At 43.0% G+C, this 27,873-nt stretch overlaps 2 protein-coding genes and 1 non-coding gene across 4 annotated transcripts; all 3 read right to left on the bottom strand.

Annotated features, from left to right (window-relative positions):
* Nucleotides 1–25: 25 nt before the first annotated feature.
* LOC146508340 (meiotic recombination protein REC8 homolog) lies at nucleotides 26–12,208 on the bottom strand. The gene is made up of 17 exons (XM_085177987.1): nucleotides 11,982–12,208; nucleotides 9,483–9,551; nucleotides 9,265–9,407; nucleotides 9,113–9,188; nucleotides 8,903–9,023; nucleotides 8,729–8,804; nucleotides 4,822–4,889; nucleotides 4,671–4,749; nucleotides 4,456–4,579; nucleotides 4,196–4,373; nucleotides 2,807–3,008; nucleotides 2,277–2,428; nucleotides 2,111–2,156; nucleotides 1,107–1,185; nucleotides 921–1,010; nucleotides 714–823; nucleotides 26–430 (listed from the first exon to the last, which is right to left on the bottom strand). The coding sequence occupies exons 1-17, from the start codon at nucleotides 12,035–12,037 to the stop codon at nucleotides 327–329; spliced, it is 1,773 nt and encodes a 590-aa protein (XP_085034113.1). The 5' UTR covers nucleotides 12,038–12,208; the 3' UTR covers nucleotides 26–326.
* Nucleotides 3,499–3,571, bottom strand: trnaf-gaa (transfer RNA phenylalanine (anticodon GAA)). Its single transcript has one exon. It is a non-coding gene; the product is annotated as a tRNA-Phe (tRNA).
* A 196-nt stretch (nucleotides 12,209–12,404) lies between the features above and the next one.
* Nucleotides 12,405–27,864, bottom strand: setdb1b (SET domain bifurcated histone lysine methyltransferase 1b). Of its 2 annotated transcripts, none has more exons than XM_085177975.1 (25): nucleotides 27,721–27,864; nucleotides 26,171–26,374; nucleotides 25,892–26,055; nucleotides 25,755–25,798; nucleotides 25,092–25,218; nucleotides 24,839–25,006; nucleotides 24,545–24,746; nucleotides 24,386–24,459; nucleotides 24,091–24,281; nucleotides 23,177–23,306; nucleotides 22,904–23,090; nucleotides 18,704–18,817; nucleotides 18,301–18,604; nucleotides 17,942–18,203; nucleotides 16,900–16,990; nucleotides 16,678–16,794; nucleotides 16,368–16,537; nucleotides 16,059–16,283; nucleotides 15,800–15,970; nucleotides 14,711–14,841; nucleotides 14,550–14,569; nucleotides 14,299–14,417; nucleotides 13,870–14,120; nucleotides 13,682–13,770; nucleotides 12,405–12,698 (listed from the first exon to the last, which is right to left on the bottom strand). In XM_085177975.1, the coding sequence occupies exons 1-25, from the start codon at nucleotides 27,735–27,737 to the stop codon at nucleotides 12,581–12,583; spliced, it is 3,690 nt and encodes a 1,229-aa protein (XP_085034101.1). In that variant the 5' UTR covers nucleotides 27,738–27,864; the 3' UTR covers nucleotides 12,405–12,580. The 2 variants fall into 2 exon arrangements, with proteins under 2 accessions (XP_085034101.1, XP_085034100.1); XM_085177974.1 differs by having other exon boundaries at nucleotides 14,550–14,573; nucleotides 14,712–14,841.
* Nucleotides 27,865–27,873: the final 9 nt, after the last annotated feature.

The following is a 27,873-nucleotide window of genomic DNA, read 5'->3' as shown; positions in this document are numbered from 1 at the left end:
GCAGTTCAACAGAACACAGCACAGTTCAACTGAGTGCACAGAACAACAACGACAACACTTCTGTTTGATTGCAGATAAAACGATAAAAATTGTTAAAATATTTATCAGAAATCTCATAAACCTGGTAGCACTAAGGAACAATTATAAAAACAACACTTAATCGCATTAAAAGCTACATAAAATGCTTTTTAAACCCTTCTCGTGAAATGATCTCTCACAAAACACCGCTTTGTATTTATGATGCTGTTGAACACGAAGTTTCCAGTCTGGCTTTAAGACGGGACGAGTCCGATCAGGAGGCTCAGCGCTGCTTCGCTGCTTCCATGTTACAAAGGCAGATGTATTTCTTCATAGTTGGAGCCACGAAATATGAAGATGTCACCATAAGGCTCATCCTGCTCCACGCGCAGCTTCCTGGCAGATAAAGATGCTACCCACCAACACACACACACACACATAAACGGTCACTGAAGCACAGAAAAGATCTCATGTTTTTAAAGCAAATTACTTTTCCATGAATGTACACAATTCACCAGTATGTTTGTCCATCAGTTCATTCCTCAAGCTTCCACTAGTGACACTGTTTGTTATTTCAACCTTTATAAACTGAAGGTCACGGGCCAGGGACCGCCACAGCCTTGGCGCTGTACCATTAATACAATTTTAACATGAGTGACAGGACAGTTCGATGATAAGTGAAAGTGCCTCCTTACCCAGAAGCCACTGAAAAACATTGCTGACAGTTTTGCGGTTGACCTCGGGCGGCAAGAGGGACTGAAAAAGCATAGGCTCTGCTTCACCTTCGGCCAATTCTGGCAGCAACCTGGCAAAAAACAAACCACATCCCTGTCTCCAAATCAAACTCAAACATCGGGAGACACTAAAGAGAGAGTCGTCTCTGTTTTTCTGCTGGTTATTACCGAGGTGACTCCGCGGCTACTCTCCCAGGCAACTCGTCCGACACCTCTGGGATGTCCCTCAGTGTAGAAATAGACCTGGAGAGAGTGGACCTGCCAAATGATGGGTGCACATGAGTGTGATTGCTCGCACACAGACACACACCTGCACATCAACATACACAGAGATCTTCTTTGATACTTACTTACCCTTCGGATAGATATAAGGGGGAGATCTCTCGAGACACCTCTCTCTGGTCACTGCCCTCCAGTGGCAGTTCACCCTGGGCTGGATGTATACATGCATATTAAAATGAATGCATCTTATCGTATTTTAAAAGCCATTAGTGTTACACGCCTGACCTGACCTCTGACCTCAGCCTCACCCCATGTGAATGCACAGAAGGTTTTAGCTTGTGCCAAATAAATTTTGCAATGCTTACACACTGAGGACAAAATGTTACATCCAGTTAAGCTAAAATAAAAAAAAAAGACACACACACCTGCTAATTTAAACCTAAAATTGGCTTCTGCTCTGTTTTGTGTGTTGTGAATTTCTACCTTTAATCCAAAGACTGTATACAAAGATGGACGTAACTATTTTTATGACACTCAGTAGTTATTCAGGTCATGTTGAAGCCTCAGCCCCTTGCTAATTACTAACCGTGGCAGATGGCTTGGAGCCTGGTTCTGCAGGAGGTTTCTTCCTGTTAAAAGGGAGTTTTTCCTTCCCACTGTTGCCAAGTGCTTGCTCATAGGGGGTCATTTGATTATTGTGGGTGTTTCTTGCTTATTTGTTTAACAAAGTAGGGTAGCTTGTTGTGAACTGGTGCTTTAAATAAAACTGAGAGTAACTGAATGTTTGTAATTTGTGGTGTGTTGAACTCATGTGTGATTAATGAGTGGGTTGGGTGAGGGATTTAAAATTCATGACACTGCACACAGTAGCAGCATGCAAGGTAGGCCTGGCTTAAAGCATTAATTGTGCTCACTGATTCTAATAGGGTTCATAATAAAAACATACTGCCTTGAAAAACTCTTGAAATTAGTGCTTGAGATCTTAAACCCTTCAGGAAAGTGTTTACTAAGATATCAGGATAGTGCAACTTATGGTGTTGCCCCCTGCTGGTCATGACATCATCGCTAGCTTTAGTTTTTAGAACTGGAATCTACATCCATCTTTGCGTACCGGTGATAATCTTTGATAATCTTACCTGAAATATCAAGCATCTCTGTTTCTGCCATTTCTCTGAGGACCTGCTTCACGAAAGACACAAGTAATGAGTTAACAACTGTGGGTGTTTTTCCATCTCCTGCATTAAAAGCCTTTGCAAACATCCCTGCCAATCACTGCCCACGTAACAAAACGCTTTTCCACACCTCTCTTTCGGGAACCTCGATCATCTCACGCTCTCTCTCCCTTTCAGAATCAGTGGATTCGGGGCCTCGCTCCCCAACTTGCAGGTCCGAGCCCGAGAGGGGTGTGATGGTTGCACTCTGTCTCCATAGAAACTGAACCTCTTCAGGCAAGACTGCAGGGGAAAATAGCTTCGTGGTTTATTTTTGAAAAGGTTACTTGAGTCACACCATTAATAGAGCTGCAGCGGCCGCTGAATATAAGAAGTGAGGGGAATAAATAGAATTCAAGGTTCCACGTGAAGCTTTTACTGCAACAATTTAGAGGAGCCAGCATTAAAAATATTAGCAGTTAGATTATTAGAAGCCGGTAATTAGAAAAGAAAGGAGCTCGCAGCATAGTCCATGGCCATACTAGAAAACCAACAGTGCACAGCTCTACCTGATTTCCATCTGAGTAATGAGTAAGGTATAAAGGGGGGTGAGATTTAAACAGATGTTTCTGGGGTGAAGAGAGGATGCTTTGCTCTATTTTTGGCAGCTGTGATACTGACAGGTGCAGGGCTTGTTGAAGAGATCAGCAGCAGGAATTATCCTTTGAAAGGAAAGCAGGGCGAGGAGTGGTCGCCTCGTCTCGGTCAAAGGGTCGTCGATCTGTCGCTGCAGATCGTCCTGGGAGAGCTGCGTCACCGGGTCAAAGAAGATCAGCTGCCTCCTTCTCCTCTTCCTCTTCTTCTTCTCTGGTGAAGCCAAATCCTGGGGGCGAGGGAAATAGATTGACTAAAGGGGACCAGAGATTTGTAAGTTGTAGCTAATGTCTTGTTTTTATGTTACGACTTAGTAAAAGAGGGTTAGGGAGATTTTTCAAAAGGGGGTGGGGGTAGCAACCCTACAAAATATTCCTCCAGTTGGTGTTAATCTTCCACCAGAATGGAAAACTCTCAGGGAGGCTTCACACTCAGTTTTAAGACATTTCTATACCTATTCAAGACCTAAACAAAGCAAAACAGTAATTTTCCCTTTAAAACTAGAACTGTAATCTGAATAACTGATTCCAAAGATTTCAGCTGGTGAATATGGACTCTATATAGTCTCAGCAAAGTATCATACGCAAGCCACTTTATTAAGTACAGCCCTTTAACTTCTTATTAACACAAACATCTAATCAAATGGAAGCAACTTTGCATATTTAGAATTGGAAGCATTTATGATTCCAGGTCGGGACTGCCTAAAGACAGCACTCCACTGCTGAAACCCGGGATTGAACCAAAGACCTTTAGATCTTCAGTCTAAAGCTCTCCCAACTGAGCTATTTCAGCATGTTTGGGTAAGTAGGTACAGATAATGAACAAAAAGACGTGCTGAAGTTCAATCTCAACATCAGAAAGAGGAAGAAGAGAGAGATTTAGGTGTTTTTGCCACAAAACCATCCGTAGGGTTTAAAGAGGGATGGTCAGAAAAGTAGTGATATAATGTGGAAGATATTTTCTTTGCATGCTTTGGGCCCCTTAGAGCCTGAGCATTGTCTAAACACCGCAGCCTACGCCAGTATTGCTGCTATGTCCATTACTTTACAACCACTGTATGCCCATCCTGCTTCCAGCAAGATAACAAAGCTGAAATCACCTTTTTTTTTAACATGACAGTGGGTTTACATCTCAGTCAAACAGAGCACCGGTGGGATGTGGTGAAACAGGAGATTCACATTGTGGATGTGCAGCCATCAATCTGCAGCAACTGAGTGATGCTATCATGTCAATCTGGACAAACTTGATTCATTATTTATTATCATTGCTAGCTGCACATATAATCTTACATGTTTGACCTTCTTAAATAGTACTGGCAGTAATAAGAGCATCACAGGATCTACAGATTGGTGTGCGTGGGAGGGGTAAAGATACAAAAATTTCTGTCATTTAAGTAAAACCCACAAAAGCCAGCACCTCCAACTCCAGACTTCTTAGACGCCTTTCACGTTCCTTTGCTGCAGAGGGCGGAGCAGGCAGGCCGGGCACAGAGACGGGGGTGAGCTGGTCTGAGGGGGGCTTCTCTGCGGGCAGGCCTGGCTCTTCCTGAGGCAACAAAATAGCCTCCTCACTGGAAAGAGTAGTGGGCTGCAACCTGACACATGTAAAAACACAGTAAGTGGATCACTGTTTGTTTGTCGTGGTATTTTCTGTTTACCTAAGTGTCTCTAAGTTACTCTAGAGTGGATCCTGTGAGCTCCTTTGCTCCGTGTTTCTCCAGGTCGCCCTCTCGTTCTTGCCGTTCCACCTCTTTTTCTTGTTCCCCCGCTGCCACCTTTTCTCCTGGTATCTCCAAATCTCCTATTAGAAAAGATTATAGATTATGTTATGTCCCATTCTACGTTTTCTTTTTCTTGAAAATGCAAAATTACAGAAGCTTTTTGCTACACACCTTCTGGAAAGTGATCTGTTTGTGCCAGCAGGAAGTCAATAGTATCTGGATGGTCATCAACCAGCTCTGCACCCTCAAACTAGCAGTGAAATAAGGCAGATGATGAGCAGAGATATTACACTGAAGATCTGTTTTCTTTTTACTCCCCTACCTCTGTAACGGGGATACCAACAGGCTCCGCCTCTCTCAGAGTGATGGCCTCTGGAGACACAGTTATACCTGCGAAAACAGAGTCGTGAATACACATTAATATAAAAGTCACTATTTCAGCATCAACTCCACAGAGGCCAGCGGAAGCTATGACTAATCATGTTTAAATTAAAGAGATCTCCTCTGCTGAGTGAAATTCAGCTGCACAACCCTTCCTGACTCTGAGGCATCGCTTTCTGCAAATTAAGTGTTTGAAGGCGCTCTGCTCTGCTCCGCTTTGACCTGTCGTTTTCTTTCTGCTCCTCGCTTCTGCCTGGATTTGCAGTGTGAGCTCATGCAGGGACGTGCACATGCTGCACATCCCTGAACACATTTCTACAGAAAAATAAGCCATGTGAGCAGATATTATTTGTACAACTAGTGCAGGTGTATCTGCTTAAAGTGCAAAAGGTTCCTGCTTCGTCTCTATGATTCTGAATCTTTAAACACGCCTGAATTGTTTGAGGCTTTTTTAGATGGAATGACAGTTCCGACTTTGACCTCGGCATTCAGAGACCAATTGGAAGAGCAAATTACAGTGGAAGAAATTAAATTGGCGATTAGCTCAATGCAGAATGGCAAATCCCCGGGTCCGGATGGGTATCCGGTTGAATTTTTCAAGACCTTTAAAGACAGTTTATCACCTTTATTACGGGACATGTTCATTGAGTCATTGGTTTCAAAATGTCTTCCCCTAACGCTTCGACAAGCAACCATCTCACTCCTATTGAAGCCAAATAAGGATCCATTAGAGTGTTCATCATATCGTCCTATATCACTCTTAAATGTAGATTTAAAAATACTGTCAAAAACACTTGCTCTCAGGCTAGAGCAATATCTACCATTGTTAGTTTCTCCAGATCAGACAGGTTTTGTGAAGGGTAGGCATGGTTTTTTCAACCTGCACAGGTTTTTAAACATATTACACACCAAGTCAACTACGACCCCTGAAATTGCCTTATTACTCGATGCTGAGAAGGCATTTGACCGGGTGGAGTGGGATTATCTGTTTTATACTCTACATAAATTTGGATTTGGCCCTAATTTCATTTCATGGATTCGGTTACTTTACTCCTCACCTATGGCACGTGTTAGAACAAATTCGTTATTCTCTTGTTATTTCCCACTTCTCCGTGGTACGAGACAAGGTTGTCCCTTATCCCCTCTTCTTTTTGCATTATCAATTGAACCATTGGCGATTAAACTGCGGGCTGACAGTTGCATTAAGGGCATCTTCAGAGGTGACCAGGAGCACAAAATATCCTTATATGCTGACGACCTCCTGCTGTATATGTCAGAGCCTTTATGCTCTCTTCCCCGTGCTCTTGCCATTCTTGAATGTTTTGGTAATATTTCGGGTTACAAGTTGAACCTACATAAAAGTGAACTTCTCTGTGTCAACTCTATAGCCAGGAAGATTTCATTTTCAGATTTTCAATTTAACGTTAAATCAGGGTATGTGACCTATCTGGGGGTTAAGGTTACCCACTCATACAAAGGTCTTTATGAAAGAAACTTTGTCCCGCTGCTTAAGAATACTGAGACAGATCTTCAGAGATGGAACAATTTACCACTGTCATTAATTGGCCGCATCAATTCTATCAAAATGAACATACTACCCAAGTTCCTTTATTTGTTTCAATGTATCCCATGCTACTTACCCAATAAGTATTTTATAACACTGAATAAGCATATCTCTGCATTTATTTGAAATGGCAAAAGTCCACGAATTCGCAAAGATTTCATGCAGAGGACTAGACCAATGGGTGGATTAGCCTTGCCAAACTTTCAGTCTTATTATTGGGCAGCAAATATTCGAAATATGCTGTACTGGATGAGTAATTTTACTACAGAGACTCCAGCTTGGCTCCAAATTGAGTCATCCAATTGTGGCAAAATTTGCCTATCAGCGTTGTTGAGTTCAGCTCTCCCATTAGAACTATACACCCATAAACGTAACCCTTTGTTGTATGACACGCTCAGAATCTGGGTGCAATGTAGGAAAAGGTTGGGGTTACACTTAATGTCAATTAAAGCACCTATCTGCTCAAATCATATGTTCCCACCCTCCATGATGGATTCTGCCTTTAAAATATGGGAAAGTAATGGCCTTAGAAATATCAAAGACCTTTTTGTAGATGGGATTTTTGCCTCATTCACGCAGCTCCTGAAGCAGTTTAATGTTCCTCGGCAACATTTTTTCCACTATCTACAAATTCGCCACTTTGTAAAGAGTCGATTTCCTTCGTTTCCGGAACTACCTGAGGAAACTTCTTTGGATAAAATTATTAATATAAACGTTCATAAGAGAGGGGCGATTAAAGAAATCTATGCTATATTATTAGATCTTCAATCTCCTTCTCTCTCCATCCTTAAAGCACAGTGGGAGAAAGACCTTGGGATGACTATAACAGATGAACTCTGGCAATCTTTTCTCCGGAGGGTACACTCTTCTTCGATATGTGCCAGGCATGGGCTCCTTCAATTCAAGGTCCTATACCGATTACATATCTCCAAGGAAAAGTTAGCCAAGTTCTATCCAGGAGCTGACCCTCTGTGTAACAGATGTAAAGCAGAAACAGGTTCGCTCCTTCATACCTTTTGGACATGCCCCAATCTTCATAACTATTGGGTGTCTATATTTAACATTCTGTCAGAGATATATAACGTTAAATATGATCCCTCTGTTCTAACGGCTATCTTTGGGGTGATACCTCAAGACATCACTTTGCCAAAATACTATTCGAATTCTATTGCCTTTGCTTCACTTATCGCAAGGCGCCTTATACTTTTAAGATGGAAGCAGGAAGCTCCTCCCACACATGAACAGTGGCTTGCAGAGCTCATGAGGTTTTTACATTTAGAAAAGATGAGATATACACTGGCAGGTTCAACCACCAAATTTCTTAAGGCATGGCAGCCATTCCTGATGTACATGGAAACGTTTAAAATGACCACCTTATCATGACCAGATGCCATATCTCTATATCACTATCATAGTTAACTGTACACTGAATGTCCCTTATACATTTTATTTTTATATTTGTTTGTTGTTGTTTGTTTGTTTTTTGTTGTTTTGTAGGGGTTTCTTTGGTTTGTTTGTTTGTTTTCCTTTTCTATTTCTGTTATCTTTTGGGGTATTGTAAATACTGAACAGCAAACTACTTTATGTTCAATGTTTTGTTATTAACATGCTGCTGTGACTGAAAATAAAATTTATAAAAAAAAAATAAAAAAAAAAAAAGGTTCCTGCTTCTATAGGAATTAAGAAGATAAGTAGGCACTGCTAAATAAACTTGATTTGATTAACAATATCCGTGCCAAAGATGAAATAAGATGCAATAGTGATTAAAAAAAGCTTTCTGCTCCTTATTTTGGTGTATCTGTACACAGACCTCAATCTGACAGAAATGGACCTTAAGAAAGACCAACCCTTGGCAACAGCCTATACCTAGGAGGGGTTTTAGGTATAAGTAAGTAAGTAAAGGACCTTGAGAGAGCTGTGCACAAATAAATCCCCACAAACCTTCATGAACTACTTCGTAAAGAGGAGTGGGCCAAAATTCCTCCACAACAACGTGAGGGACTGATAAAGTCACAGGGAAAGTGATTTCTTCAAGCTGTTGCTGCTAAACGTGGTTCAACAAGCTGCTGAATCATGTCACCTTTGCACTCGATGTTTCTACATTTAGGCTTTTTGTTAAATTGATTATGACAAGGTGTAATGTGACACGTGTCGTTCATTTGAGGCTGTATTTAAATGATTTTAAGACCTGCTAAGGTCATTTTTTTAGTATGACTTGATACATACATAAAAAGGAAAGAAAACTAGTACACTTTTTCAATTCGGCGACTTTAACACATCCTACCGTTTTCCAGTGCAGCAGCTGGACTGATCAGTTCAGGATGCTCAGGAGAAGCTTCTCTCAGATACTCCCAACTCATCTAAGAATCAATACAGCCAGAGAACTCTTGGTTTATGAACTAATAAGATGATTTACAGCTCAACTTTCACTTATTAACTGCTACTGTTTAGTTGCAACCTGTATTAGTGTACTGGGGCTGGGCATGGCATCCTGCAGCTGCATCACTCCAAATAAAGGGTCAGGAGGTCCGTCTGTCTCCTCCAGCAGAGTCAGGACATCTGGCAGGACCAGAGATGGTCTGGAAAACAACGGGAAGCTCAGTGCCAGGAAACAGCTGTTACTTTGAGATTGAACATGAAGGTAAATATGCTGAGCATAATTTCTCACCTGCTGTGGTCATCCATATCAATTTTCTGTGAGGTTCTCTGTTTGACCAGCTGTCCCACAATGGACTGAAGTTCCTCTGAAAGGACAACAAATGAATCAACATCTGGATCAATTATGTCTCTCCTTCCTTCAGTGTGTAAATGCCTCCTTACCCAGAAGAATAGCACACTGCCGGTGGTAGACCACAACGACACCATACTGAAGCTGGGAGGACAGGTAGAGGGAGAATCGGGGTCGGGGCAGACCTGGACGAGGTGGTGCGACCCGCTCCAGCACGTAGTTTATGATGTCATCGCTGGATGAGCATTAACTTTATTTTAATATGCAAGCAAGCTAAAAATGTGAGAAAATGACTCAAATAACTTCTTACCAGGTGCTTCTAACGTTGACTTTCAGGAAATCTCGGCGGGGAACCTTGATGCCTTTCGTAGCTGCCAGCCTGAAATGGGCACAGGGGATTAATGACGACTTATGTTTTATTTTACTGAAGATGGAAATCAGGATTAAAAGCTAAAGAACGAATAAATAATGTATAACCTTTTAAACTGTGACAGAAAAGAACCAAAGACAGTCTGTGGTTGGGAAAAGTTTATGGTACCATTAACACGCGATTCACCTCCCCGACCACTCGCTGTCGTGCTCCATTTTTAGAGTAAAACTTAGCAAGTTTTACTCTAAACTTGCTAAGTTTAGAGTAAAACTTGAGTTTTTACTCTGTTTTTACTCTGTTTAGAGTAAATACTTAGCAAGTATCAGCTAAAAATACCAATAGATTCTCATAGTTTTGACACCCTTTGATGGTCATTGTTGCATTTTGGCATTTTCGCTTTTGTCATATTTCTTGTTTGAAGATATTCAAAATATTTTCAGTCAGTGAAAGGTCTGGTCTGCAGGGAGGCCAGTCCATCCCTGAACTCTTCTACTATGAAGTCATCCTGCTGGAATAGATGCAGTATGTGGCTTATCATTATCATTGTCTTGCTGAAATATTCAAGGATTTCCCAGAAAAAAAGCCTCGTCTAGATGGGAGCGTATGTTGCTCCATAGGTAGCAACATATGCCATATGGCAGCATTCCCATCAGACATGCAGACTTTTCAACTGAGCACTGATATGAATGGTCCCTCTCCTCTTCAGTCTAGAGGACGCTCCATAAATGTTTTTTAATAATTTGTGGCTGGCACACTGAACTGTGTTGAACTCTGAAATGTTTCTGAGCCCTGCAGTGATTTGTTTTTGGCAGACTCACATCTGTTTTTCATGCAGCACCGCCTGATGGCCAGAAGATCACAAGCGTCCAGTTTTAATTTCCAGCCCGTTCCCGCCTTGTGCACAGAGATTTCCCCAGATTCTCTGAATCTTTTAAATTTTATATACTGTAGATGATGAATTATTTAAAGACTTTGCAATTTTCATTGAAAAACATTACTCTGAAATCCCAGAAAGTTGATTCTATTCATGTGGACGTAATGTTTTCAGTGGGAGAAACGTTTCATCACTCATCCAAATGACTTCTTCAAACCTTATGAACATCTTATAATTCTGTGATTGCAGCCATTCTCCAACTCTCTGTGAATGATACTCATGGCTATTGATTAATGGTCATGCATCAAAATGTTACTCTGAAATTGTTCCACAATTTTGCAGATGCATTTTTTTCCAGATTGATGAATCTGTCTATTCAAGATGCTGTTTTAATGCTCAGTTATGTTACTCTGCTCTGCTGCCAATTAAGTTAGTTGCAAAATGTTCCTCCACCTGTCTCCCCCTCCAGCCCAGCATCTTCCAGATATGTTGCTAACAAAAATTCAAACTGAGCTAATATTTTACATGATTAAAAATGTCTCAGTCGAAACATCTCATATGTTTTCTATGTTCTACGGAGAGTAAAATATGGGGGTTATAAAATTTGCAAATCACTCCATTGTTGTTTTTATTTTCATTTTACACAGCATAGGTCAGTTAATTCTTAAGTGTACTTAGGACAAATGTGCAAATGTGTACTTTTTTTAAAAGTACGTAAGTAAGTAAGTATGAAAAATGATTAACAGATTAACAATTTACCAGTTTTTTACCCTTTAATAGATGCAGTTTCATTTGCTTTTCAGCTAAAAACTGATCGAAATGACTTTGATCATTATATAATTTTTCTTTCACGGTTTTAAAAATGTCTGAAAGTATAAAAAGAATAAATACAAAGATGGGAATGCCCTCATTTTACGCTCTATGTAGCCTTTGATCTCTCAATCTTCAAAGCTAGCGTCTTTCATAAACAAGGCTTCAAATACTTTAAACTTGATGCTTATGTTTGCTTAACCTCAGCTGCACCTGCACCGTGCGATCTTTTTTTTTTAAACACATTTAAATATACATATGGACTCAGAGGCAGAATGTGAGTTTTACATGCATAAAAATGTTGGTAAAATGTATGTAAAATTGATAAACTCCCCCCAAAACTAACACACAGTGCACCGGTTATTTTCCTTGTGAGGAAGTACATACATTTAATTACTTTAACGGGTCGACTGAAACATGCTTCTGTTAGGCTTTTATAGACTAAAATATTAATATGTTTAACCACTTAAAATGTACTTAAACACCCTGTCTCTGGGTAAAGGAAGACTGGAACATAAAACGTAACCATCAGCGAGTCTGAATGTATACTTCATGGGTTTGTGCACATTGGCAACATTTTTTCCCAGATTTAAGCTTATTCATGATTAAAAACTAGCCTAAAATACCCATGTTCCTATTAAACGTAACGATTTGTAAAACATCTTATCAATAATGTTAGCTGACATGAAACGGCCTAATTAGCCGTTGGAGCACTGTGAAGTACATCTATCGATTTTAACCAGGTTTTTACTCACCAGATGGTAGAAAAGCATCCTGTGTGACGCTTTAAAACTGTGGGATAGTAAAACATTTCAGCAAATTTTTGATAAATCAGTTAATTAGCGGATAAAATCCGATAGATAACAGCTTCCGATCTACATCAGAGCTGATTCTCTCCACTGTGAGATATGAATGTTGTTTGTTTATTCTTCTGAGACAGGTGGTTGGTCAGTGCTGCTGTGAGAAATGACAACACTTGTATGATTTGCTGGTCACTCTGAGCACTTGAAGTAACATTTAAAGAGAAATAGGCACACAAATATTAAAGCTCGATTAAATAAAATATCAATACACTATTAAAAACGAATAAAAGGTCATAATACAGTTATTTTATTGTAAAGGGTTTGTTTCAATTCAGGACCTTTGGTGAGTTTCACAGAGAGGACATTTTATTGAGATGTAGAGGAAAAATAAAATCAAGGCAGTAGTAATAAAATGTAAAATTTGAATTTAAAAAGAAAGAAAAAAACAAAAACAAAACTCAAACCTCTCCAAAAAAAGAACAAATAAAACTTGGGGTACATTGTTGAGAGGGTTCCTTAGTTTTACTACAGGTAATGGAGGTCCCTGTGGATCACAGCAGTCTTCCTCGACACTCGGTGGAGCCGCAGCAGCAGAGCAGGACCTTACCCTCCACGCTGCCCACCTCGTAGTTATAGTCCCAGGTCAGCTCTGTGCCGGCCCGGATCCTCCTGCACGACGACACAAACGGTGATGTCAGTGCAAGAACAAAACGTTAAGATGTTGTTAGGTACATATTCATTAACGCAAATGTCTAATCAGCCAATCACACGGCAGCAACTCAATTCATTTAGGCTTGTAGATACAGTTGAGACAACATGCTGATGTTCAGGCTGAGCATGGCACGGTTCTTGTTGCCAGCTGTGTTGGTTTGAGTGTTTCAGAAACTGCTGATCTACTGAGTCATTAGATATTGATCTATTAGAGAAACTGTGTGATGCTATCATGTCAATATGGACCAGAATCTCTGAGGAATGTCTCCAGCATCTCGTTGTCATGAAGAATTAAAGCTGTTTTGAAGGGCAAAAGGGCAGAGCAACCTGCCCTTTTACCTTACAAAGGGCAAAGGGGAGCAAGGTGAAGTGGCCAGATGAGTCAGATGAGTCTTCATTGTACGTTCTAGCCTTGAAACTAATAGTGAGAGTGGTCGACTGCTTGTTACAGAGTTCCCAGTCTAATGCCTCTCTCTTTCCCTGCAAACACTGAGCCACAAGTGCTGTTTAGGCGGGTGGCATAAATCCAGTCCATTGCTCATAGGAACACCTTTCCGCAACTGTAAAACTATTCCTGTATGATCCAATGGCAGGCCTAAACATGACACAGCAGCGCCACCCTAAGGTTGCATTCACACAGAAAACAACACGGCATCATTGAAAGCAAACATTCAAAGTAGTGCAGTCTCAGTGTTAGACATGATTAAATAATATTAATAATTAATAAAACACTCATCAAGATAGTTATGGATGATGGCCTCTCGCCCTGTAAGAGAGAAATCCCCTAAAATAAAACGGCACATATGTTGAACTTTACTCAACTTTAAACACACCTTCCTGTCAGTTTATTTGTAAGGGTAAAGACAAGAATTCTACTGTTTTGCAGGCATGTTCAAGTACAGAAAATCTTGGATAATCTTTTCCTCTGTTTCAAAACTCACTTGCTGGCAAAGAAGGCAACCCAGGGAAACCTCAAGTCATGCGTGTCTACAAACACATTCTGGACGAAAAGGTTCGGACTGCAGCTGTGCTGTAACACAAACAGAGAGCAGAGGTGACAACATCAGAGGAAAGTAGTCAGAGCGGCGCTCGAGTGACATAAAACGATCACACAGCAGCAGATTCATACGTTGAGATAACGTCCGAGGTTTCCTTCCAACTTGGCATCAATGATGTAACAGGACTCTTCCCCATCAAAGAACTGGCGGGTATTTTTAGTGGGAGTGTTGTCTCCGCCTCCTCCCGTCTGCCCCTGCTGTCCTCCTTTACCTCCTCCCGGCCCTCCGCCTCCAGGCACGCCTGTTTTCACCATCATCCCGTGGCTGTTTTTCAGGGCGATGCCACGAGTAGATTTCACAGCCACCTGCTTTTTAGTCACACCTGATCCAGATGTAAGAAGAGAGAAAACCAGTGGAAAGTTACGATAAGTGTGATGACAAACAAAAGCAATTCAAGCTAAGATAAGATAAATCTTTACTGTCATTGTACAGATCAGAGTGCTACATCTGATCTGCGTTAAGACCAGTAAAAACAATGAAACCGACAACCGACTCTTTACCTGGCGTTGCTTTCTCTTTGTCTTTGTTGTCATCGGATCCTGAGCTGATGGTCTGAACATCGTCACTGTCAGACAAAGTCATCACATCCTGCTTCTTCACCACTTCAGGCTTCACTGGACTGCAAGAGATAAAAAAAGAAAGTCATCTCAACAGAAATGCTTTCCAGCAAAATGAGCTCAAGCACAAACGTGTGAAAGCAAACACGGTCTAAACACCAGTGTAAGCATGTTAGTGTGAAATCCAAACAAACCTCTTGTTATCTCCAGTTTCCTGCGAAGAAAATAGAAAAGGAAGGGTTATTGATAATCACGCAACATGTTCATGAAGAAAAAGATCATGAGATGAAAGTAGGATTACAGCTTTATTTCTGTGTATTCTGTATATTTCCAACATTACGTTGTCTTTAATAACCTTTTTAAGCCCCTGGCTCGTTAGCCAGGAAGCCACTTTGCTTTTTCCCGTCTCCTCTGGCATAGATGGTGGCTTCTCATCATCTGTTCCTCTGGCTGAGATGCTCATTCCATCTTTACTATCTTGACTCCCTGAGGCAGAGGAGGAGAGAGACAAGTGTAAAAATACAACACAGAAATCTTTCTGACAGAATTAATGAGGAAACACTGCAAGAAGTGAGGCCGAAAAGCTTAAATGTGTTTCATACCATCCGTACAAAGGTCGTCCCTTAATCCCACTGTGTGGGACACTTCCCACTTAACCAAAACTACACTCACATACACTATATTGCCAAAAGTATTCAAACAGTCATCCAAATCTTTGAAGTAAGGTGCACCAATCACTTTCATGACCACAGATGTATAAAATCAAACACCTAGGCATGCAGACTGCTTCTAAGAATATTTGTGGGTCGCTCTCCTGAGCTCACTGAATTCCAGCGTGGTACCATGATAAGATGATACCTTTACAAGTCCGCTCATGAAATTTTCTCGCTACTAAATATTCCACAGTCGCTTGTTAGTGGATTTATAGCAAAGCGGAAGTGATTGGGAATGACAGCAACACAGAGCAGGGTCAGCGAATGCTGAAGTTCATAGTCCACAGAGGTCTGCAACTTTCTCCATAGTCAGTCACTACAGACCTCCAAACTTCATGTGGCCTTCAGGTTCGCTCAAGAACAGTTCGTAGAGAGCTTTATGGACGGGTTTCCATGGCCCAAGCAGCCGCATTAAAGCCTTACGTCATATTAAACAACATTAAAATATTAAATCCTATAGATTAGGTATTGGACGTCCCTCAAGCTCATGTGTGCGTGAAGGCAGAAGAGTGAATACTTTTGCCAGTATAGTGTATGTATTATAAGAATAACATAAGAGAAGAAAACACTGTTGATTACTCCATCTCTAAGAAAGAGACCCAAAACATAAAAAGCATTTAGTCGCTGACAAATCTTCATAACGAAGCACACATACACAAACTCCTCATCTATCTAATGTGAACTGTCCTTGGTGTGAAACCCGTTACACTACAAAGATGCAGCTGGCTCACCTTCCTTGTTGCCTTTGACCTGCCCACGTGTGGTGTAACTCCTCCACACCGAGCTGGAGCTGTAGTAGCTGTCCTTCACAAACGTGTCATCTGAACTGTCGCTTTCATCTTCACTCTTAGACTCTTTGTCCTCATCCTCATTGCTGTCGCCTGACGAGCTCGAGCTTTGGGCTGTAAGAAAAAAAGAAATGTGAGAAATTATATGGAGAATAAGAAGATCAATGCCGCTTTGATCTCTCGTGTTTGGATTTAGACTTACTCTTCTTAGCTGGTCGCCCCACAGGGTTAGCTGACACTAAAGCAGAGGGCTGGATTTTTATCCTGGATACGTCCACGCCGCTTCCCTCGCTGTCTGAACAGTGAGCCTCGCTCTCATAGCCCTCCTTAAAGTTCTCCACACTCTCTATGTGGTCCAGGTTAGCAAAATACTCATCACCCATCTCAAGACCTTCTTTGTCAGCAAAGTCATCTGTCAGGATTTTACCTGGTGAAGCGGCAGGAAAAAAGGCAAATAATTAAGTCCTCTTGCAATAAAGTCATCACCTGAATTTAAAGTACGCTTCCTCACCAGCATAGATGCACACAAATGAGCCTTTAGCTACATCATCCAGACATCGGATTCCCCAGCCTTTGTTCTGGGTCTTGAAGAGTTGGAGACGGACCTGCAGGCCGTGCTGCACCAGCCGGTTGGTGCACATCTGAGCGTTACATTTGCATCTTTTATTACACTCATAGATCCTGAGAGAGAGAACAGGTAACAAGAAGAAAGAAGAGATAAGTGCCTCTGAAGAAAGACGGCCCAATAAACTCAACAGTAATTATGGTCTCGTGAGGTACTAAGGGGAATGAGGGTTCAGTATTGTTGTTCAGTGTCTCACCCTGTGGGCAGGCACTCCTCCAATCGTTTGTACGAATATCCTGCGTTTGGGTTGATCTGTCCCCCCGGTGTACAACCTGTAGCCTGAAGGGTCAGCTGGTGGCAGGAGCATTTGGATCTGTAATTACGTGATAACAGGTATTAAAACTCAAAGACATCCTCAGAGCTCTAGAAGTGGGAGAAATATGAAAAAGAGAAAGAAAAAAAAAGCTGCTTCACTAACTTGTCCTGACAGCCGTCGGTGCAATCGCAGCCGACAAGGAAGTCTGCACTGGTGTTGATAAACACGCCATCTTCAGGAATACGCTCTTTACCTTAAAGAGAGGACAACGTGATCTATTAGCCTGTCATTACAAAGTAACTCTGCATTAATGTGGTGTCGGAGTCATTTTTAAAAATGTACAGTACTCTTCACATTAAGTCTTAGTATGAGCTGCTGAGTTGTTGACTTCAAAAGAAAATCACAGTCGAAAAAGTGAACATCACATCATATAATATCACAAGAAACCATAAAGTTTTCCTAAAGGGTTTTTATCCACATATTATGCATAATTTATTCATTTATTCGTTTTTTTTTGTTAACCTGTAGTGTATTTCACATCGTGGTTCACTTTTTTGTGAAAAACTAAACACAACAGATGAATCAATAGCGACTAGAACCACCTTTATCAGCAACAACTTGTTGCTTCTTGTTTTTCTATGATGTCATCAGTCCCTGACATCTATGTGGAAGAATTTTGGCCCACTCATGTTTCCAGTATTGCTTCAGTTCTTTGAGGTTTGCCTGTATTTCACTGCAACACAGCATCACTGCTTGTTGTTTTTCTTTTTCAGCCATTCTGTTGCAGATTTGTTCCTGTACTTGGGATCATCTGCATCAGAACACTGATAGCCTTTTCGCTCTTACCTCCTATGGGAGCAGTAAGTGCGTACTTTTTCACAGGACACTATGCATTCTGTGAAAACTTGTGTTTTACTCAGCTTAGATTTTCAATAACCTTTTTAGCAGTATACTGTAATGAGAATGTAGGGTGTCATAATGAACGAAAATTGATGTTATAACCAAGTTAAAAAAATGACTTTGTTAGTGTTGTGTCTTGGCTTATATGTCATCATCTCATATGTACACCTACTACTTTCCAAGACCACTGAAAATGCTCTGTTAGTTGCCATTTAAAACGAAGATTTGTCCTTAAACCCCAAATCCCACCCTCAACAGAAAAACAGTCTCTGTCCCTTTATTATGATCTCAGTGTTGTTCTTACTGTAAGTTACTTCAGGAGCAGAGCTGTTATCAATCTCATTGACACAGGAAAGAGGAATATCCTCCTTTCCTGCCGTGATGTCTGGAATGTAATAAAAGGGCCTTTGTGGCTGGAAGGGACGATCGACGAGCACGTAGGGGTCCAGGCAAAACATCTCTAAGAATATAAAGTCACAGTTCGTCTGGAAGAGGTACTGCTGGATCTCGGCCATGTTACGCAAGCAAAGTCCACACGGAGCCTTGTAGATGACGTGGAAAGACATCTGAGGAGTGGACATGCAAAAGGTAAGGGTTACCTATAAATACAAAAAAAAAGAAATACATTTTAAAGTCGTCAACCATGTTGATGTTCCTTATCACCTTGCGGTTGACTTTGCGCCGTCCCGTCATACGTCTGAAGTCATACAGCAAAGGTGTGAGGAGCGGGTTCTTCCCTCTGTGCATGCTTGTTGTTGCGGGCCGGACACGCTTCAGACAGGCAGGCTGACATGTGTGCGCCAGATAGAAGATGCGGTCGGTCGGGGCGCGATACGCCGGCTGGTGTGGGACCTGGGCCACTGCGTGGGGAATAGTAGCAGGGACTGTAGTCAGCGGGGTCATTTGTCTCTGATACGTTTGTGTGAACGTGGGCGCCACAGGGTTTGGGGCATTCAGCGCTCTTCCGCTGTGGATTGACAAGCAAACAGGAAAAAGACAGAGAGTGAAGTTAATGCTTTCTGTGCTGAAAAACATGGCTAGTTTAATGAACACAAGGTGAACTCACCCTGAGAGGTTGCTGTTAGTGGATGCAAGAGACTGCGTGACTTTAGAGGCATGTGTGCCGCCCACCCCAGGAACAAATGGAGAAGTACTCTTTCGGGCCATCTGATGTTTATTCCTTCAAGTCAGTGAACAGGGGGAAAAATGCACAAATAGTCAGTTAAAGGAAAAAACACTCCAACCCCTCTGCATTTCTCTATTTTGATTCTTAACCACTTAAGCCCCACGCCCCCGGTACCGGGGGCAAAAAGGAGGAGATCACGTTTAATCGGTTATAACACGGGTTGAGAAATATAAGTCCAGACATGTATGGTATCCACAGAAACCTCAGAATCTCAGCTAAAATATCATATAAACCATTTCTACAACCACCAAACACACCGAAAACAAGCCGTGATTAAACGAGCAGTTAGGTAAATGCGCAGAAGTTCACTAAACAAACATAACCGAACCAGAAATTCTTCAGACTTCATGTAACCGGCTAAAGATAGGCTGGTTAGCTTCCAGAGCTATCACTGACTCCACACACCAAGTTTCACCACGATCAGACCAAAATTCACTGAATGAGCCGCAAAAGAAGACCACAAAAACACACAGCGGCGCAAATGCGCTAAGACAGAAATTGGCTTACGTCCCAATTTCCTCCATTATTTCCGCCGGTAGCCGGTAACCACGTGATTAACAGTAGTTACCATGCCTACCTAGCCGCATTGGTGTTGACAGTAGTGTTTACGACTCTTTGGAAACGAGGCGGCTTGACCCGGAACTGCAACCGGTAACCCACGGCAACGGTTCGCAGCACCCACGGAGAGGGGGCGCAAGCGCGCCACTGAGGGAGGTGAGCAGCCAGCCGGCTGACCTGCAGCACCGTCGACGGGGCGTTGTCGCCCCCCAGTGTGTCTGCAGGGGACTGCATCACCTGCCTGACCTGGCTCATTCTGCCTGCAGGCTGAGTATTTGATTGTTTGAGAATAAACAACACTCTTTATTGATTGTAACATGGAAACATGTACATTTATACATTTTGTTGGAGGCACCTTTTCTGGGGCACAACAATGAAAAACAGCGGGAACACTCGATGTGGTCACCTGAACATTTAACACACCTGAACAGGGAGTTACCCGAGGCATCTTGTGTGCAGGGGTTTTGTGCTTGGGAGACAGTGTTAGGAAAGTGCAGCGCCTTCTGGGGCTGACAACCTGAACATAACTTAAGCGGCACCTCTTGTGCGGCAACAGAGGGGTAAAAACAGCGTCTCCCTGCTGCTGGACCCCCTCTCCACTCGAAACCACAGCTAAGAGGGCTGAGGCTTCTTCCTCCTGGGCGTCGGGTCCCGCCGGGGGCCCGAGGGTGGGCCTTTGCTCCAGGCCGACTAGCGTGGAGCTCGGGCTGGAGGATGTGCCCTCGCTGGCGGCACACCCACTTGAGCAGTGGGCGCCGGTCTCTTGCCAGTCGGCAGAGGACCGGCGGGCCTGTGAGAGCTAGCTGCGGGCTTGGGCTGACGTCTGGGGATGATGTCGCGCAAAGCTTCCGTCTGCTTCTTCCTCAGATCGAATCTAGCCTGAATGGCTTCAAGTGAATGTCCGAATAACCCAGCCGCAGACACTGGTGCGTCCAGATATACAGCCCTATCCCTATCCGGGACGTCAGAGAGGGTCAGCCACAGGTGCCTCTGCGCAGGGAGAGCGCTGCACAGCGAGACGCACGGAGGGTGTAATCTGTGGCGACTCTGACCTCGTTAAGAAGAGGTGCCAGCGGGCTGCCATCAGGAACCAGCGATCCGAGCTCCGTCAGGCACATTGCCTGGTACGTCTGGAGCATGGTGACAGAGCTCATGGCGCGAGCAGTGCCGGCCTGAGCTCGATAAATCTTCTCCAGCTGCGAAGCAGAGAATCTGCAGTGCTTGAACGGCAGAGTTGCGGGGCCGCCGACACCATGGTTATGGGACGGGGCCAGATAAGCAGCCAGAGACGGCTCCATAGGGGGTGGGTTAGCTAAGCCAGCCCCCTTGGTGCCGTCCAATTCCATGTACTGTCCATAGCCGGGCACAGTGACGCGGGTAGACAGAGGTTTGTCCCATGATGCTGTTAGCTCGCAGAGAAAGTCTGGGAACATGGGAAGGCAGTTTTTGGCCGTTGCGGGCTCCTGTGGGAGGACAAACCCCGTGAACCGCGACGGCTTCTGAGCTGTCGGAGGAGAGGGCCAGTCCACCTGCAGCTTCTCAGCAGCACGGCGAAACAGGGAGAAAAGAGAGGTGTCACCGTGGCCGACCGGCGCAGCAGCGACGGTACATTGGGCCGACAATGAGCTCTCCTGCTCATCCTCCGACAAACCATGGATGTCCAGGCCGATGTCCAGCACGTCATCATCGTCCTGGGGAGCGCTGGCGGACTTCAACCCAGGCTGAAGCCCGTCAGCACTCCTGCATGGTTCCGGCTCGTCATCGGCTAACCCGTCAACATATTCCATGTGGTCAGCCCAGCTAATTGCGGGGACATCGATCTGAAAATCCTCGTCTTCGGACTCGGACGAAGCCGGGGCTCCAGACTCGGAAAGGAGAGGGTCATGCCATGCGACAGCCAAGCGTCCCAGCACTTTTTCCACAAACGTCACCCGTCTTTCCAGGGTCGAGCGCCGGAGCTGGCGACAAAACGCACGGGCTTTATCTTTCACTTTAAAACTCCGGACTCATGATGTCCCAACACGTATTCGAACATAGCTGACCAGACAGCGATTGCTCTATGATGGACACGGACACGGCCGTGACCCCAAAACCACAGGTCTGAGCGAAAAAGGGGCAGAATAATCCCCTGACCTGTGCAACGACCGAAGGGTAGTCTAACCCTGGAGGTTGAAGAAAGGAGAATCGACAACAGGAGGACATCGGTGGCTGTAGCAATAAAATAAAAGTTAAAAATTCCTAAGACAGAGGTTTGATTCTGAATAACATTGAAAATCCATAAGGTGACATTAAAATGGCTGTGAGAAACTACCATGTGAAAATAAAGCTTTGGGAAAACGGGAGAGTGATGGGGATGTTAACTGTGCTCACTGTTGTCGTGGTAACAATTATTTTCCTATTGTGTGAATTGCCCAGTTTCAGAACTCATCCAACTTCTCTTCCTTCAGCGGACCCTGAGGTGACCCAACTTAAGCCTGTCACCCCCAACAAAAATGTCGATCGGATTAATTATGTGCATTATAACGTTCTCCGGCTGGCCAATTTGACACGTGATGCAGTTGAAGGGTTAGCAGAGCAATTAGGTCCCACCTCTCTGATGGCAGTACAAAACAGGATGGCGCTTGACATGGTCCTGGCGGAAAAGGGGGACGTGTGTGCTATGTTCGGACAAATGTGTTGCACCTACTAGTATTATTAGGAATTAAGGTGCAACACAAGGTTAGGGTCTGTAGCTGTCCCAGCACAACTTTTATAAATTATCTGTAAAACTAACCACACCTACAAGCGCAATTTGGGGATTGTGTTCGCCATTTTACCCCCTTTAGTAAATTTGGCCCATGGAGAGTAAGATTAGGGTCATTATTTTTTGTAGGAAATGATTCAAATAATGTAAAATAATAACAATAACTACTATCCTTATATTATGGTAGTCATTTAAATGGTGGTATCTTGGACTCTCTTGGGTTCATTATATCTGTTTTCTAGTTTTTCTTTCCACCATATCTCTGGGAGGAAACCCACACAGAAAGACACCGACCAATCAGGAGGCTCAAACCACAAACCTTGTTGATATGATGTGACAGTACCACCTCGCCCACCTGCTGATAATCTTGTTAATCTAAAAAGATTTGTGTTCTCTTTTGAGTTTAAGGGGCAAATACTAAGATTAATAATCTAATCCCATGCTGACTGAGGAAGCGAGTCACACCATGTAACAATCCCACCCACACATTTCTTTTCATTTAGAAACATGTCACATCATGTTGGTGAAATGAAACCTTATTAAAATCTGCAACATTCTAATCAGCAAATAAAACGCTTTGTAAAATATTATAAATCTAATAAAATGGAATTGTTATCTCACATGAATTAAGAGTTTCTCAGCTTCTTATTATACGTTTTACTTACTTTACAAGATTCTTGTTTTAATTCGAACTGGCATGAAGCTCCAACTCTACATTTCCCTCAACTTTTACTTTTTTTGAGCCGAATAAAGCCGACATGTTTATAAGCGTCACTCACTGTGGCAGAGGCTGTGGAGGAAGCACGGGCTGAGGGCTTTGTTGAGGTTGCAGCGGCTGTGGGCGCTGCTGAAGCTGTGCTGTTGGTGAACTCTGGCTGGTCGAGGGCTGTGGCGCTTTGACCGGAGACGCTCCAACATGCCCGTCACTGGTGTACTGAACTACTGGGCCTTTGCTCCTCAACGCCCCTGCAGACAGAAAAAAGGAACAAGTCAAATTAGAAAGAAGCACAAACAGAAAATTGCAAGCGATTGGTGAATGCTTGGGTTTTTACCCATGTTAGGTCTTGTCCTCTGCTGGCCAGCTAGCTTCTTCTCCTGGGTGTTGGCTGTGGTCATCTTCAGATTGAACATCGGCTCCAGCCTGGTGGAGCCTCTATAGATCCACTCACTCCTCTTATCATCCTGTCAACAGCGGGCAACACAGATAGTTTAGCCTCCCAGCTGCTAAGGTGTCTGGTGACTTTCTAATCAAGGACTCAAACGGTGTAGTTTTCATTTGTAAATCCATAAGGAGGCGTGCCATGATACACCTCTATGCACAATAATGGCAATAATTAATTTGTAATTATTAGCAAATGTCATTTTTATCATCGTTTACATGTTGAAAGGTTGAATGCCGTATGCAGGTGAAGAAAAAAGAAGCCGACTGCCTCATGGACCAAGCTGAACTTTAGTCAAAATTAAATTGAAAGTAGTGTGCGTTTTTTTGGCCATTAGGCTGATGCAAAGTTTTAATTAGAAGAATTCAAACTCAAATATTTCACTGCAGAGTAATTACATGGGGGATTTAACCATTTATCCCTTTTATTAATCTGATAATCTTATACATCATTACATTTTGCAAGCCCATGCAGATTTGTTTTGGCCAAATATTGCTCATAAATGGCTCTTTGGAGAAAACTCTCCGCTATCATAGAATTAGGCCTGTGCCAGCGTATATCGCTCTGGCAAGTATGATTTACAGGTAGCTTTGCATCATGCACAAGCAAATTAAGTAAGTATATAGATTTTTAATGAAGAGGCAGAGATGGGTCAGTGCAAGTGAGATGTGAGAGAATTTGGATGCATTTGTTTTTATCTAGTTTCTGTGCTGTGTGACTTATTGTTTCCATTGACTACGAGTCAGGAATAAAGATTGATTGATTGAGCATTGACTAAATCAGTGCTATTTCTAGTGCAAACATACCAAGAAGAGGATCTTCACCAAGCTGCCATCCACCTCCTCCACTTTGCTCTTCCACCACGTTCCCTCCCACTCTGTCTTGATTATCTGGCCAACCTTTAGGAGAACCATTGGCCTGCTGGGATATGCAGTTATGTATTCCTCGATAAAATCTCGACACGATGCATCCTCTATGTCCTCCCAAGTATGCCTCACTGTAAAAACAAGAACAAAAACTCTTAAAAATCAAATATTCCAGTAAGTGCTACTTATTTTCTCTTTTAGATAAACAAAAAAAAATTGAGAGAAGGCCTCTTACATGGTCGGCAAACTGGGTAGAGCTCAGGCAGCGTCACATATGAAGCATACCCATCATCAAAGAAGATCAGAAACCTGAAACATGCGCAAAGGCCTTTATAAAGAAACCCAGGCAATAAGCACCCCCACAGCTCTTCAGATTTTTGACCATCTAACCCACCTCATGCGGTTCTTGTTGTTGGGCATCTCTGCTACTATTCCAGCATAGAGCCACACCAGGTTTCCATCCTTATACTTGGCGACTACACGAGCACCAACGTACAGACTCTCCAGGGTGGGGTTATAGTCAAAAGCCACATGATTTCCAGACAGCAGACTCTTGCCTTTATCAAACTTGACTTTATACTTGAATGTACCATTTCCTGAAGACAGACAGAGGGTGTGGAGCATTAAAGACAAAGCAGACACAGCCCATGGAGTAAGAACCTGGCAGAAAAGGAAAATGATAACACACCAACTGGGTTGATAGCAACGAGGGTGCCTTTGTGCCACGTCTTGGTGCGCTTCTTTCCCAGAATGCTCATCCAGATTCTGAGCTCATCTTCTGGCATGTTGGGGTTTGGCTGGCCTGCAGACTGAGATGCTTGGGATATAAACACGGCAGGTGGTGAGCTGTGGCTACCTAAAGGGCAGAAGAGCAAAACACATTAGAATCAGTATTTCAACACAAGCCTGAAGAATGCAGCAGCACTTCAGTGTGTGTTCACCTGACTGAGTTGAGGGCGGTACTGGGGAACGGAGCAATGGTGCACTCAGTGGTGGCTTGCTGACCATTTGGACCAATTTTTGCACCTGCTGGGAGGTTTTCTGCAGCACTGTGGAAGTTTCCTTTACCTGGCATTAGAAATAAAAAAGACACAAGGGTTTTTCTAGCTTAAAATGGGGCTTTGGGGGATGGTGCATGTGAGCACGACTGGTTATGTCTATTGAAGGAAAAGTTAAAACTCCACTTAATGTGTGGAACTATATTTTTTTTTAACCATTGTCCAGGTGGTTTTCCTTTCCTAAAGTTGTTCACATGCAGGAAAATCTCTGGTCCTGTCCGAGGTGTACTCTACCTCTTGCCTAATAACAGATCAGACAGGCTGTCCTAGAATGGCTCTTTTTCTAGTTATAACATAAAAAATTAGTGACAAGCTACGAAGGAAATTGTTTCGGTTAATCTGGATTAAATCCAGCAAGAGAGACAGTGTTTTGCTTTTCTCAGAGGCTTTATCGGTCACGTCCACCAATCCATTTGTTAGACGTCAGGAAAAACTGAACCAGCTAAGAGCTATCAATCAGCAAAATGAAAATAATTCGACCGATCAACTCTCCTCAAACAGACAGATATAAAAGATCAATACAGCAATGCTTTGCGTTGCTCTCACCACTGGATCTTTGACTGGAGTTAGAGGCTTCTTCGGCGGAACCACTGAAAATGAAGGATGGAAGAAAAACAAATAATTATTAGGCATAATCACTCCATTACGTACATGCATATTCATGACTAAATGGCCCGACTTACAACAGCCAACAGCAATAACGTCATCGTCGTCGTCATCGTCTATCTCGATGACTTCAGAGGACAACATGGCTCCGCCTCCCTCGTCCTCCGAGCTGCTCTCTCGGTAGACGAGGCCGTTCTTTCGGTAAGTTGCCTTCACCAGTTTCTCACACTCCAGTACAGACCTGAGGAAGAGGAGGGAGGAAAGAAGTGAGCGGAAAGTGTAGAAGAGTTTGTTTATAGACCAATAAAGACACAGCGTTTGATGAAAATAAAAGAAATATCTTAATTCCCACTCACTGGTTGGCATCACGGAGAAGCTTCTCTGTCCTAGCCTCCTCCTCCTCTTTCTGCTCCACCCATTCCTTCAGTTCTGACAACTGAGTCTTTTTCTTCTGCACAATCTCGCTCTTCTCCACAGCTTCTTCAATCCATTTCTTCAGCTCGTCCAAAGAAACACCCAGCTCTTCCTCCAGACTGGAGTCCCAGCCGTCCACCTCCATTCTGAGAAAGGAGCACAGAAACATGTCGGTGTGTATTTATTACTCCTTCTTCCAAAGATTCCTTTACATTTGCCTATTAACGTTCCCTCGCACACGACGTAGGATTTTTCAAGACTGACATTGATATTTGGTGAAAAAAAAATAGAATATTCTGATATTTCAGCTGATATGTTGCTTTTTTTCTTCACATGTTGTGGCGAAGCACTCAGGTGCTCTTTGAGGCGAGTCCAGCTGTGCCTGGGAAATTTGTGTCAACCAAACAGTAATACTGTAACTGCACAGAAAGTCATGAATGAAATTTAAATTCACTGTGTTACTACACACCAAAGGCCCTGACTGACACCTTAAACTTGATATTGAAGAGGATAACACTGTAAGGAGGTGAAACTGATCATCCTCTTGTGTGGAGAAAACCACACACACACAAACTGTCAAGAGGAACTACTCCAACAGTCAACACGGTACCAAGGAAGTTAAAGAGACACCTGGAAACCTGAGATACTTCTGAGAGAAACTTTGCCTACTGTAAAGTGTTGGCTCCGACTCAGACTGACCAGGAAAGTTTGTTGGATTGTGAGGAAGTGTCTGATAAGGATACACATGTAAGCTATAAGCTAATGGAGCTGAAATCACAGCCAAAGCTCATAACTCATAACTCCAGGTAACATAAATGCTGTTTTCTGCAGATATGAGCTGGTGTGCATGCTTGTGCAGTGCATGTTTGCAGCATTCACTTCACCTTAGCATACAGAAGCCTACATGTTCCTCTGTGGCGAAGACAGAACAATTAAAAACATCAGCGAGAAGCAAATTTTTTAACTGATTTGACGCTGCAGTTGATGCTGGGCATGCTCACATGAGTTGAAAATGCGACTACAACATGTCACGGCTGGCTTTGTTTACATGCTACTTCAAACTAGAACCTGCTGTTCGGATAAAAGCAGCAAAGACAGAAGCAGTTTGTAGTAATAGCACACGTAATTATTTTAAAGTTAAATGTTTAATCGCCAGTTTAAATGATTATACAGCAGCTGCATAAGTGAATACACTAAGCTGCTACTGGATAGCATGCAGGGAGATGCACTGAATTAAAAATCCACTTAAATTATTTCAATTATTTCCAGTTTTACCCTAGCCTTGCTGCTGACCGAAGCTGAGAGAAGCCAGACAAGAGCAGGACACACGGGAGCGCAGGCTAGCTCGTTAGCCTAGCATAGAAAATGGCTCATCTGCTGAATAAGTGAAGCCTGCGACTGGAAAAAAAACAACAAACTTGCGTGCCGTGAAGCTGCAGTCAAAGAAACGCCTGCTCCTACGTGTAAAATTTCTCTTAGAAACAGGACTCACCCCTCAACGCTTTCCATGCTCTTGGCTCGCAAATATTTGGCTAACTAGCCAATGCTACCGGCTAGCTACAATGGGGAGTGCATGCTTTGTTTGTCAGGGAAACCGAGGTAGGCGGTGTTAGCTCACTTGATACGTTCGGGTCAAACCCGCCCA

The sequence above is a fragment of the Neolamprologus multifasciatus genome, chromosome 11 (genome assembly GCF_963576455.1).
Source record: "Neolamprologus multifasciatus chromosome 11, fNeoMul1.2, whole genome shotgun sequence".
NCBI lineage: Eukaryota > Metazoa > Chordata > Actinopteri > Cichliformes > Cichlidae > Neolamprologus > Neolamprologus multifasciatus.
The sequence above is the reverse complement of the archived record's forward strand: the minus strand, read 5'-3'. Positions and strand labels throughout refer to the sequence as shown.